At 46.0% G+C, this 13,408-nt stretch overlaps 1 protein-coding gene across 5 annotated transcripts in view; it reads left to right on the top strand.

The window, feature by feature from the left end:
* Positions 1–13,408, top strand: part of LOC138672487 (uncharacterized) — a 210,263-nt gene that overhangs the window by 160,724 nt on the left and 36,131 nt on the right. For all 5 annotated transcript variants that reach the window (XM_069760508.1, XM_069760509.1, XM_069760507.1 and 2 more), the window contains one exon: positions 11,595–11,858. In XM_069760508.1, coding sequence (XP_069616609.1) covers positions 11,595–11,858 — 264 coding nt within the window. The remainder of the gene's footprint in view (positions 1–11,594; positions 11,859–13,408) is intronic.

The raw sequence follows: 13,408 nt of genomic DNA, 5'->3' as shown, positions 1-13,408 counted from the left end.
GTTTTGATGCCTTCAGTGTGAATGTACAATTTTCTTAGTCATGAAAATACAGAAAAATCTTTGAATGAGAAGGTGTGTCCAAACTTTTGGTCTGTACTGTACGTGTTGTGAATTCTGTGGCAGAGCTCCCTCCTGTGGTCACAAGTGGTACTTCGGCTGATTCTCTCTATGAGCTTCCGTTGGTGGAGGAGAGTGGTACTGCGGCTTCTGAGTTTCCTTCCTCAGGTGATGTGGTGAAGTCGTTAGGTACTGCTCTATTTAACTCCACCTAGTGCTTTGATCCTGGCCTCCAGTCAATATTCTAGTATTGGACTTGCTTCCTCCTGGATCGTTCCTGTGGCCTGCTGCTCTGCATAGCTAAGTTCCGCTTTTGTTATTTTTGTTTGCTGTTTTTTTCTGTCCAGCTTGCTTGTTTGGTTTTTCTTGCTTGCTGGAAGCTCTGGGACGCAGAGGGTGTACCTCCGTGCCGTTAGTCGGTACGGAGAGTCTTTTTGCCCCCTTTGCGTGGTTATTTGTAGGGTTTTGTGTTGACCGCAAAGTTACCTTTCCTATCCTCGCTCTGTTCAGAAAGTCGGGCCTCACTTTGCTAAATCTATTTCATCTCTACGTTTGTCTTTTCATCTTTACTCACAGTCATTATATGTGGGGGCTGCCTTTTCCTTTGGGGTATTTCTCTGAGGCAAGGTAGGCTTATTTTCTATCTTCACGCTAGCTAGTTTCTCAGGCTGTGCCGAGTTGCATAGGGAGCGTTAGGCGCAATCCACGGCTGCCTCTAGTGTGGTTGGAGAGGATTAGGGATTGCGGTCAGCAGAGTTCCCACGTCTCAGAGCTCGTTCTATGTTTTTGGGTTATTGTCAGGTCACTGTATGTGCTCTGACTTCTATGTCCATTGTGGTACTGAATTACCTAATCATAACAGTACTGGAGGCCCAAAGTACTAATGATTCTCAATAGAGGGAAAAAAGAAGTTCTGAGACCATTTTTTTTTCTCTGCACTGTGTTTTGCCTTTTTTTTCCCCTAGACATTTGGGTGGTTCAGGACACAGGTGTAGCGATGGACATTAAAGGTCTGTCTTCATGTGTGGATCAGCTCACGGCAAGAGTACAAAATATTCAAGACTTTGTGGTTCAGAATTCTATGTTAGAACCAAGAATTCCTATTCCTGATTTGTTTTTTTGGAGATAGAACTAAATTTCTGAGTTTCAAAAATAATTGTAAACTATTTCTGGCTTTGAAACCTCGCTCCTCTGGTGACCCAGTTCAACAAGTTAGGATCATTATTTCTTTTTTACGTGGCGACCCTCAGGACTGGGCATTTTCTCTTGCACCAGGAGATCCTGCATTAAGTAATATTGATGCGTTTTTCCTGGCGCTCGGATTGCTGTACGATGAACCTAATTCAGTGGATTAGGCAGAGAAAAATTTGCTGGCTCTGTGTCAGGGTCAGGATGAAATAGAAGTATATTGTCAGAAATTTAGAAAGTGGTCCGTACTCACTCAATGGAATGAAGGTGCGCTCACAGCTATTTTCAGAAAGGGTCTTTCTGAAGCCCTTAAGGATGTCATGGTGGGATTTCCTATGCCTGCTGGTCTGAATGAGTCTATGTCTTTGGCCATTCAGATCGGTCGACGCTTGCGTGAGCGTAAATCTGTGCACCATTTGGCGGTATTATCTGAGCATAAACCTGAGCCTATGCAGTGCGATAGGACTTTGACCAGAGTTGAGCGGCAAGAACACAGACGTCAGAATGGGCTGTGTTTCTACTGTGGTGATTCCACTCATGCTATCTCTGATTGTCCTAAGCGCACTAAGCGGTTCGCTAGGTCTGCCACCATTGGTACGGTACAGTCAAAATTTCTTTTGTCCGTTACCTTGATCTGCTCTTTGTCATCTTATTCTGTCATGGCATTTGTGGATTCAGGCGCTGCCCAGAATTTGATGGACTTGGAGTATGCTAGGCGTTGTGGGTTTTTCTTGGAGCCCTTGCAGTGTCCTATTCCATTGAGAGGAATTGATGCTACGCCTTTGGCCAAGAATAAGCCTCAGTACTGGACCCAGCTGACCATGTGCATGGCTCCTGCACATCAGGAGGTTATTCGCTTTCTGGTGTTGCATAATCTGCATGATGTGGTCGTGTTGGGGTTGCCATGGCTACAAGTCCATAATCCAGTATTAGATTGGAAATCCATGTCTGTGTCCAGCTGGGGTTGTCAGGGGGTACATGGTGATGTCCCATTTTTGTCTATTTTGTCATCCACCCCTTCTGAGGTCCCAGAGTTCTTGTCTGATTACCGGGATGTATTTGATGAGCCCAAGTCCGATACCCTACCTCCGCATAGGGATTGTGATTGTGCTATCGATTTTATTCCTGGTAGTAAATTCCCAAAAGGTCGACTTTTTAATTTATCTGTGCCTGAGCACGCCACTATGCGGAGTTACGTGAAGGAGTCCTTGGAGAAGGGGCATATTTGCCTGTCATCGTCGCCATTAGGAGCGGGGTTCTTTTTTGTGGCCAAGAAGGATGGTTCGCTGAGACCTTGTATAGATTACCGCCTTCTAATTAAGATCACGGTTAAATTTCAGTACCCCTTGCTGCTGTTATCTGATTTGTTTGCTCGGATTAAGGGGGCTAGTTGGTTCACCAAGATAGATCTTCGTGGTGCGTATAATCTAGTGCGTATTAAGCGAGGCGATGAATGGAAAACTGCATTTAATACGCCCGAGGGCCATTTTGAGTACCTAGTAATGCCATTCGGACTTGCCAATGCTCCATCAGTGTTTCAGACCTTTATGCATGACATCTTCCGAGAGTACCTGGATAAATTCCTGATTGTGTACTTGGATGATATTTTGGTCTTCTCGGATGATTGGGAGTCGCATGTGAAGCAGGTCAGAACGGTGTTTCAGGTCCTGCGTGCTAATTCTTTGTTTATGAAGGGATCAAAGTGTCTCTTTGGTGTTCAGAAGGTTTCATTTTTGGGGTTCATTTTTTCCCCTTCTACTATCGAGATGGACCCTGTTAAGGTCTAAGCCATCCATGATTGGACTCAGCCGACATATCTGAAAAGTCTGCAAAAGTTCCTGGGCTTTGCTAATTTTTATCGTCGCTTCATCTGCAATTTTTCTACTATTGCTAAACCATTGACCGATTTGACCAAGAAGGGTGCTGATGTGGTCAATTGGTCTTCTGCTGCTGTGGAAGCTTTTCAAGAGTTGAAGCGTCGTTTTTCTTCTGCCCCTGTGTTGTGTCAACCAGATGTTTCGCTTCCGTTCCAGATCGAGGTTGATGCTTCTGAGATTGGAGCGGGGGCTGTTTTGTCGCAGAGAAGTTCTGATTGCTCGGTGATGAAACCATGCGCCTTCTTTTCCAGGAAGTTTTCGCCTGCTGAGCGAAATTATGATGTTGGCGATCGAGAGTTGCTGGCCATGAAGTGGGCATTCGAGGAGTGGCGTCATTGGCTTGAAGGAGCTAAGCATGGCGTGGTGGTCTTGACTGATCATAAGAACTTGACTTATCTCGAGTCTGCCAAGCGGTTGAATCCTAGACAGGCTCGTTGGTCGCTGTTTTTTGCCCGTTTTGACTTTGAGGTTTCGTACCTTCTGGGCTCTAAAAATGTGAAGGCGGATGCTCTGTCTAGGAGTTTTGTGCCCGACTCTCCGGGTGTATCTGAGCCGGCGGGTATTCTCAAAGAGGGAGTAATTGTGTCTGCCATCTCCCCTGATTTGCGGCGGGTGCTGCAAAAATTTCAGGCTAATAAACCTGATCGTTGCCCAGCGGAGAAACTGTTTGTCCCTGATAGGTGGACGAATAAAGTTATCTCTGAGGTTCATTGTTCGGTGTTGGCTGGTCATCCTGGAATCTTTGGTACCAGAGAGTTAGTGGCTATATCCTTTTGGTGGCCATCTCTGTCGCGGGATGTGCGTTCTTTTGTGCAGTCCTGTGGGATTTGTGCTCGGGCTAAGCCCTGCTGTTCTCGTGCCAGTGGGTTGCTTTTGCCCTTGCCAGTCCCGAAGAGGCCTTGGACACATATCTCTATGGATTTTATTTCAGATCTTCCCGTCTCTCAAAAAATGTCAGTCATTTGGGTGGTTTGTGATTGCTTCTCTAAGATGGTCCATTTGGTACCCTTGTCTAAATTACCTTCCTCCTCTGATTTGGTGCCATTGTTCTTCCAGCATGTGGTTCGTTTACATGGCATTCCAGAGAATATCGTTTCTGACAGAGGTTCCCAGTTTGTTTCGAGGTTTTGGCGAGCCTTTTGTGCAAGGATGGGCATTGACTTGTCTTTTTCCTCGGCTTTCCATCCTCAGACTAATGGCCAGACCGAACGAACCAATCAGACCTTGGAAACATATCTGAGATGCTTTGTTTCTGCTGATCAGGATGACTGGGTGTCCTTTTTGCCTTTGGCTGAGTTCGCCCTTAATAATCGGGCCAGCTCGGCTACCTTGGTTTCGCCGTTTTTCTGCAACTATGGGTTCCATCCTCGTTTCTCTTCAGGGCAGGTTGAGTCTTTGGACTGTCCTGGTGTGGATACTGTGGTGGACAGGTTGCAACAGATTTGGACTCATGTAGTGGACAATTTGACCTTGTCCCAGGAGAAGACTCAACGTTTCGCTAATCGCAGACGCTGTGTGGGTCCCCGACTTCGTGTTGGGGATTTGGTTTGGTTGTCTTCTCGTCAGAGGCGTAGCTAGGGGTTTGATCCAGGGGGGGCGAAGCTTCTGAGTGGGCCCCTAACCAGGTAACCTTGATTACAACTGGGTGACGCCCCCTAATAGTGTAGGAGAACCTCAGCAGATGACCGCGCTGTTACTGAAGATAATCTCTATATAACGACCAACAAGGATATTACCGCCATATGGTCAGTGGTAGATACCAGCCCTACAGAACATATAACAAATCACAGCACAATTACATATAATGTCTAACCGCTGACGTTCTTTATGATGGAATCGTCACTTTTCCCGTCTTTTCCATCTGGCCCAGACCGACATGACGACTTCTTTCAGCTACAACTTGTCTGCAGAGAAAACAACAAAGACACATTTCACTTCTCACATTCCAGCCACATCAGCATCTATTCCCAACCTGCACAAACCCCTAATCCTGCTGATACCCCAATACTGAGCCGCTGCTGCCGTATGTGTCCCTATTACTGCCCCTGATACCCCATTACTGAGCCGCTGCTGCCGTATGTGTCCCTATTACTGCACCTGATACCCCAATACTGAGCCACTGCTGCCGTATGTGTCCCTATTACTGCACCTGATACCCCATTACTGAGCCGCTGCTGCCATATGTGTCCCTATTACTGCACCTGATACCCCAATACTGAGCCACTGCTGCCGTATGTGTCCCTATTACTGCACCTGATACCCCAATACTGAGCCACTGCTGCCGTATGTGTCCCTATTACTGCACCTGATACCCCAATACTGAGCCGCTGCTGCCGTATGTGTCCCTATTACTGCCCCTGATACCCCATTACTGAGCCACTGCTGCCGTATGTGTCCCTATTACTGCACCTGATACCCCAATACTGAGCCGCTGCTGCTGTATGTGACAGAGCCCACATTTTGCCCCCTAGAAAGTAATAATGCCATCTGTGTGCCCCTTTGATAGTCACAGTAACCTGAGTTCCCCTATTTCAATAAGTGCCCACTTTACACTTAATAATGTCCCGAGTCTCCCCCCCGTACAGCTCCCCTGTACACAGTATAATGCCCCCTAACTGTATAGTACCACCCACACAGTATACTGACCCCTTAGTAGCCTTCAAACTGTTTGATGGCTCCAACACTGTAATCCCCATACTGTATAATGGCCCCATAGATAAACGCCATATAGTATAATGTGCCAGATAGTCCTCAATATAGCACAAGGCAGCACCCCTATAGGCAGACCCTGTAGTATAAGGCAGCACCACCCCATAGGCAGATCCTGTAGAATAAGGCAGCACACCCCCCTAATAGGCAGATCCTGTAAATAAGGCAGCACACACCCCCGCCCCCCAATAGACAGATCCTGTAAATAAGGCAGCACCCCCCCCCCCAATAGGCAGATCAGATCTTATAAATAAAGCAGCACCCCCCCCCCCCAATAGGCAGATCATGTAAATAAGGTAGCACCCCCCCCAATAGGCAGATCATGTAAATAATGCAGCACCCCCCCCAATAGGCAGATCATGTAAATAATGCAGCACCCCCCCCCCAATAGGCAGATCATGTAAATAATGCAGCACCCCCCCCCCCAATAGGCAGATCATGTAAATAATGCAGCACCCCCCCAATAGGCAGATCATGTAAATAATGCAGCACCCCCCCAATAGGCAGATCATGTAAATAATGCAGAACCCCCCCCCCTCCCATTAGGCAGATCATGTAAATAATGCAGCACCCCCCCCCCCCCCCAATAGGCAGATCATGTAAATAATGCAGCACCCCCCCAATAGGCAGATCATGTAAATAATGCAGCACCCCCCCAATAGGCAGATCATGTGCAGCACCCCCCCCCCCAATAGGCAGATCATGTAAATAATGCAGCACCCCCCCTCCCAATAGGCAGATCATGTAAATAATGCAGCACCCCCCCCCAATAGGCAGATCGTATAAATAAACTAAACAAATACTCACCTCTCTTCCTCCCTGTTCCAGCGGCGCTCCCTGCTCCCGCTCATCTACACTGACTGCGGGCGCCGGACAGTGACGTCATCGCGCCCGCTGTCAGTGTGGGGGATGATGGGAGAAGGAGCGCAGCGCAGCGCTCCTTCCCTCATCACTGCGGTGAGCTGTATCGGCTAGATGCCGGTACAGCTCACCTTGCGATAACGGGCGGGGGGGGGGCCCACTGCTGGCACCGGCCCCCCCCCCCGCCTGCAGTGCTCAGGGGCCCTATAGCGGCAGAGCAGGGAGATCGATTCTCCCTGCCCTGTCGCAGAATGTAACTGCATCGGCGCGCTGCGCCCGCCGATGCAGTTACAGTAGCGTAGCTCCGGGTGGGCCCCCTCAGAGCACGGGGCCCGGGGCGATGGCCCCCTCTGCCCCCCCGGTAGCTACGCTACTGCTTCTCGTCATATTCCTATGAAGGTTTCCTCTCCTAAGTTTAAACCTCGTTTCATTGGTCCGTATAGGATTTCTGAGGTTCTTAATCCTGTGTCTTTTCGTTTGACCCTTCCTGATTCTTTTTCCATCCATAACGTATATTGTGGAGAAGATTTTGGATTCTCGTGTTTCAAGACGGAAACTCCAGTATCTGGTTAAGTGGAAGGGTTATGCTCAGGAAGATAATTCCTGGGTCTTTGCCTCTGATGTCCATGCTCCCGATCTTGTTCGTGCCTTTCATATGGCTCATCCTGGTCGTCCTGGGGGCTCTGGTGAGGGTTCGGTGACCCCTCCTCAAGGGGGGGGGGGTACTGTTGTGAATTCTGTGGCAGAGCTCCCTCCTGTGGTCACAAGTGGTACTTCGGCTGATTCTCTCTATGAGCTTCCGTTGGTGGAGGAGAGTGGTACTGCGGCTTCTGAGTTTCCTTCCTCAGGTGATGTGGTGAAGTCGTTAGGTGCTGCTCTATTTAACTCCACCTAGTGCTTTGATCCTGGCCTCCAGTCAATGTTCTAGTATTGGACTTGCTTCCTCCTGGATCGTTCCTGTGGCCTGCTGCTCTGCATAGCTAAGTTCCGCTTTTGTTATTTTTGTTTGCCGTTTTTTTCTGTCCAGCTTGCTTGTTTGGTTTTTCTTGTTTGCTGGAAGCTCTGGGACGCAGAGGGTGTACCTCCGTGCCGTTAGTCGGTACGGAGGGTCTTTTTGCCCCCTTTGCGTGGTTATATGTAGGGTTTTGTGTTGACCGCAAAGTTACCTTTCCTATCCTCGCTCTGTTCAGAAAGTCGGGCCTCACTTTGCTAAATCTATTTCATCTCTACGTTTGTCTTTTCATCTTTACTCACAGTCATTATATGTGGGGGCTGCCTTTTCCTTTGGGGTATTTCTCTGAGGCAAGGTAGGCTTATTTTCTATCTTCAGGCTAGCTAGTTTCTCAGGCTGTGCCGAGTTGCATAGGGAGCGTTAGGCGCAATCCACGGCTGCCTCTAGTGTGGTTGGAGAGGATTAGGGATTGCGGTCAGCAGAGTTCCCACGTCTCAGAGCTCATTCTATGTTTTTGGGTTATTGTCAGGTCACTGTATGTGCTCTGACTTCTATGTCCATTGTGGTACTGAATTACCTAATCTTAACATGTACGTGAGACACCAAACCATGCTGATAGTTGCCTTAGGCTGGTTTCACACTTGCGTTTAAAAACGCAGCGTTTTAAACGCAAATGCATTTGGTGCAAAAACACGTTTAAACGCGTTTAAACGCTGCGTTTTTTTGGTGCATGCGTTTTTGCATGTTTTAATGCAAATGCGGCGTTTTGACGCGTTTAAACACGTTTTTTCCTGCGTTTGCGTTTTTGAAACGCATGATGAGAAGTGTGTGACAGCTGCCAATCATCAAAATCAACTAGAAAACCCACTATAAACATAAATACCTAGGGTTAGGGTTAGGATCCCTAGTAACCCTAGGGATCCTAACCCTAACACAAACCCTTCCCCTAACCCTAGGGATCCTAACCCTAACACAAACCCTAACCCTAACACTAGGGATCCTAACCCTAACACACAAACTCTAACCCTAACCCAAACTCTAACCCAAACTCTAACACAAACTCTAACCCAAACTCTAACCCAAACTCTAACCCAAACTCTAACCCAAACCCTAAGACAAACCCTAAGACAAACCCTAAGACAAACCCTAAGACAAACCCTAAGACAAACCCTAAGACAAACCCTAACCCAAACCCTAAGACAAACCCTAAGACAAACCCTAAGACAAACCCTAAGACAAACCCTAACCCTAACCCAAACTCTAACCCTACCCCTAACCCTAGGGATCCTAACCCTAACACAAACCCTAACCCTAACACTAGGGATCCTAACCCTAACACACAAACTCTAACCCTAACCCAAACTCTAACACAAACTCTAACACAAACTCTAACACAAACTCTAACACAAACTCTAACACAAACTCTAACACAAACTCTAACACAAACCCTAACACAAACCCTAACACAAACCCAAACTGTAACCCTAACCCTAACCCTAGGGATCCTAACCCTAACCCTAGGGATCCTAACCCTAACCCTTGGGGTTAGGATCCCTTAGCGTTAGGGTTAGGGTTAGAGTTTGAGTTAGGGTTGGGGTTTGTGTTAGAGATTGTGTTAGAGTTTGGGTTAGAGTTTGTGTTACAGTTCGTGTTAGAGTTTGTGTTACAGTTTTGGTTAGAGTTTGGGTTAGGGTTAGAGTTTGTGTTTTAGGGTTAGAGTTTCTGTTAGGTGTTATGGTCTGGTGATTAAGGAGCGACATGCGACTAGCTCTGAGCAGGTGGTAACTATACTGACCGCAGTCCCTAAGCTCAACACAACACTAGAAGTAGCCGTGGGATGCTCCTAACTCTCCCTAGGCATCTCGTCACAGCCTAAGAGCTAACTACCCCTAAAGATAGAAGCAGGAAAACTATCTTGCCTCAGAGAAAATCCTCAAAGGATAGATTAGCCCCCCATAAATAATGACTATGAGAGGAGAAGGAAATGACATACGTAGTATGAAACAAGATTTAGCACAGGAGGCCACTTCTAGCTAGATAGAAATAGTACAGGACAGAACGCTGTGCGGTCAGTAATAAAAACTAGAAAAAGTCCACCGCAGAGAAATGCAAAAATCTCCACACCTGACTAAAGGTGTGGAGGGCAAACTCTGCTGCCCAGAGCTTCCAGCTTAGCTGAATAGAGCCATACTGATAAGCTGGACAAATGAGCAAAAACATAGAAAGTGCTGAACAACAAAGTCCACAACAAGTGAACTGCAAAAGGACAAGCAAGGACTTAGCTTTGCTGAACTGGTCAGAGTGTCAGGAAAGTCCTAAGAGCAATGACTCCAGGCTGGAACAATTGACAACTGGCATTGAATGAGGGATAAGGCCAGACTAATATAGCCGAGCCAGAAAGACGATCAGTGAAAACAGCTGCTGAAGCTAAATCCAAGAAGCAGCCATACCACTCAAAACCACAGGAGGGAGCCCAAGAGCAGAACTCACAAAAATGCTACTTACAACCACCGGAGGGAACCCAAGAGTGGAATTCACAACAGTTAGGGTTAGGGTTTGGGTTAGGGTTTGTGTTAGAGTTTGTGTTACAGTTTGTGTTACAGTTTGTGTTACAGTTTGTGTTAGAGTTTGTGTTAGAGTTTGGGTTAGAGTTTGGGTTAGAGTTTGTGTTAGGGTTAGGGTTGGGGGGGTGGCTTATAAGTGTGTATTCTTGTGTTTTTCTATAAAAACGCATGCAAACGCATAAAAACACATGCGTTTACATAGACATCAATACTTTTTTTTTTTGCCACAAAAAAACGCCGCTAAAATTACTACATGTTGCATTTCTGCAACAAAACGCATGCAGAGAAAAAACGCATGCGTCGTCAAAACGCGTCAAAACGCATGCAAAAATGCATGCATTTTTAATGTTAAGTATAGGGGAAAAAACGCATGTGTTTTTTTGCGTTTTTTAGCGCAAAAACGCAAAAAAAAAAACGCAAATGTGAAACCAGCCTTAGACCTCCAAGGGAAACCCATCAGGGTGTGGTGTGTTACACACACATACTGTAAATAGGTCTGCATCCAGGGCTTCACACTGAGCCTCAGCCAACTCAGATATGTTTAAATCAGCAAAGTGTGGATGGATGTCGGCCTGGGGACATTTTTTAGTAAAGGGTCTCCTAATAAATATAGCAGCGGTTTCTAAGAAATTCCACATTTGTAACAATCGTGCCCTTCACTGTTTGGTGTTGTAACGCAACATTGCACTTTGTCAATAATTGTCTCAGCTGACTGTCAAAATCAAAATAAAATAAATAAATAAAGAACAATGTGTTTCATGTGAATATAAATGTTGGAGACCCAACAAACCAAATGGCTCAGTGTGCCTCGGTGGTAGAAGAGATGTCCCGCTGCTCGGTGGCTGCAGCTGTTTCTATGTTTTAACCTTTTTAGCTTTAATGTAGTAAATGGTCCTGAACAGACTCCCACTCAGATAAACTCGAATGTATCACAAAGCAGGTAAGCGTCTGCCTGATGGTCTTGTGTCACCATAAAGCAATAGAATTGGTCTGATCTTCTATCAGTGATGGCCAAAAGGGCGTAAACTCCAAGGAGGCCGCACACCGCTCTGTGTTAAGAGAGTACGACTGTTATGGTCCAATAAACCCCAGTATCTAAAATGATGAATCTTAACTCTTGCATAAAATCCCAGATGCACCCTATTTGTCTTTTTTTTGTTTTTATTAAAAGAGCAAAAAGTTGCCTTATCGTTCAAAATGTTGCACGTTGGACTTTATCTGTTCAAAAATAACATAGCACGATTTTCTACTACACTAGGGTAGTCACAAATTATGTATTGGATTATAACTTCTGGTTCCCCAAAGTCATGTCCACATGAAAAAAAATAACCTTACTTTGTTTCGTTTCTTATCTGCTAGTGACCGACCTTCTCCTTATACTTCCAGATCCAGTTCTCATCTCCAACATCACCAGTAACAGCAGCCGGCCGGGTGAGGACATCGCTGTGAGCGTCCAGTTCTCTGGAGAGGGGACGGCTGTGACCTGGGAGGTGGACGGGGGGCTTCTCCCTGACCGATATCGACTGATAGATGATAATAGGACGGTGATTTTCCCAAGACCCCAGAGAGACGATGCCGAGAGGAGATTCTGTGTCCGGATCACAAACCCAGTCAGTGAGGAGATCCGGGAATACCAGCTGGAGATAACAGGTAAGAGGGTATTACTGGGGTGTTATATGTACCCCACACCTTCTATACCCCCATGTGCTGGAGATTACAGGTAAGAGGGTATTACAGGGGTATTATACAGTGGGGCAAAAAAGTATTTAGTCAGTCAGCAATAGTGCAAGTTCCACCACTTAAAAAGATGAGAGGCGTCTGTAATTTACATCATAGGTAGACCTCAACTATGGGAGACAAACTGAGAAAAAAAAATCCAGAAAATCACATTGTCTGTTTTTTTTAACATTTTATTTGCATATTATGGTGGAAAATAAGTATTTGGTCAGAAACAAAATTTCATCTCAATACTTTGTAATATATCCTTTGTTGGCAATGACAGAGGTCATAGTAACATAGTAACATAGTTAGTAAGGCCGAAAAAAGACATTTGTCCATCCAGTTCAGCCTATATTCCATCATAATAAATACCCAGATCTACGTCCTTCTACAGAACCTAATAATTGTATGATACAATATTGTTCTGCTCCAGGAAGACATCCAGGCCTCTCTTGAACCCCTCGACTGAGTTCGCCATCACCACCTCCTCAGGCAAGCAATTCCAGATTCTCACTGCCCTAACAGTAAAGAATCCTCTTCTATGTTGGTGGAAAAACCTTCTCTCCTCCAGACGCAAAGAATGCCCCCTTGTGCCCGTCACCTTCCTTGGTATAAACAGATCCTCAGCGAGATATTTGTATTGTCCCCTTATATACTTATACATGGTTATTAGATCGCCCCTCAGTCGTCTTTTTTCTAGACTAAATAATCCTAATTTCGCTAATCTATCTGGGTATTGTAGTTCTCCCATCCCCTTTATTAATTTTGTTGCCCTCCTTTGTACTCTCTCTAGTTCCATTATATCCTTCCTGAGCACCGGTGCCCAAAACTGGACACAGTACTCCATGTGCGGTCTAACTAGGGATTTGTACAGAGGCAGTATAATGCTCTCATCATGTGTATCCAGACCTCTTTTAATGCACCCCATGATCCTGTTTGCCTTGGCAGCTGCTGCCTGGCACTGGCTGCTCCAGGTAAGTTTATCATTAACTAGGATCCCCAAGTCCTTCTCCCTGTCAGATTTACCCAGTGGTTTCCCGTTCAGTGTGTAATGGTGATATTGATTCCCTCTTCCCATGTGTATAACCTTACATTTATCATTGTTAAACCTCATCTGCCACCGTTCAGCCCAAGTTTCCAACTTATCCAGATCCATCTGTAGCAGAATACTATCTTCTCTTGTATTAACTGCTTAACATAGTTTTGTATCATCTGCAAATATCGATATTTTACTGTGTAAACCTTCTACCAGATCATTAATGAATATGTTGAAGAGAACAGGTCCCAATACTGACCCCTGCGGTACCCCACTGGTCACAGCGACCCAGTTAGAGACTATACCATTTATAACCACCCTCTGCTTTCTATCACTAAGCCAGTTACTAACCCATTTACACACATTTTCCCCCAGACCAAGCATTCTCATTTTGTGTACCAACCTCTTGTGCGGCACGGTATCAAACGCTTTGGAAAAATCGAGA

The sequence above is a fragment of the Ranitomeya imitator genome, chromosome 3 (genome assembly GCF_032444005.1).
Source record: "Ranitomeya imitator isolate aRanImi1 chromosome 3, aRanImi1.pri, whole genome shotgun sequence".
Lineage (NCBI taxonomy): Eukaryota > Metazoa > Chordata > Amphibia > Anura > Dendrobatidae > Ranitomeya > Ranitomeya imitator.
The sequence above is the reverse complement of the archived record's forward strand: the minus strand, read 5'-3'. Positions and strand labels throughout refer to the sequence as shown.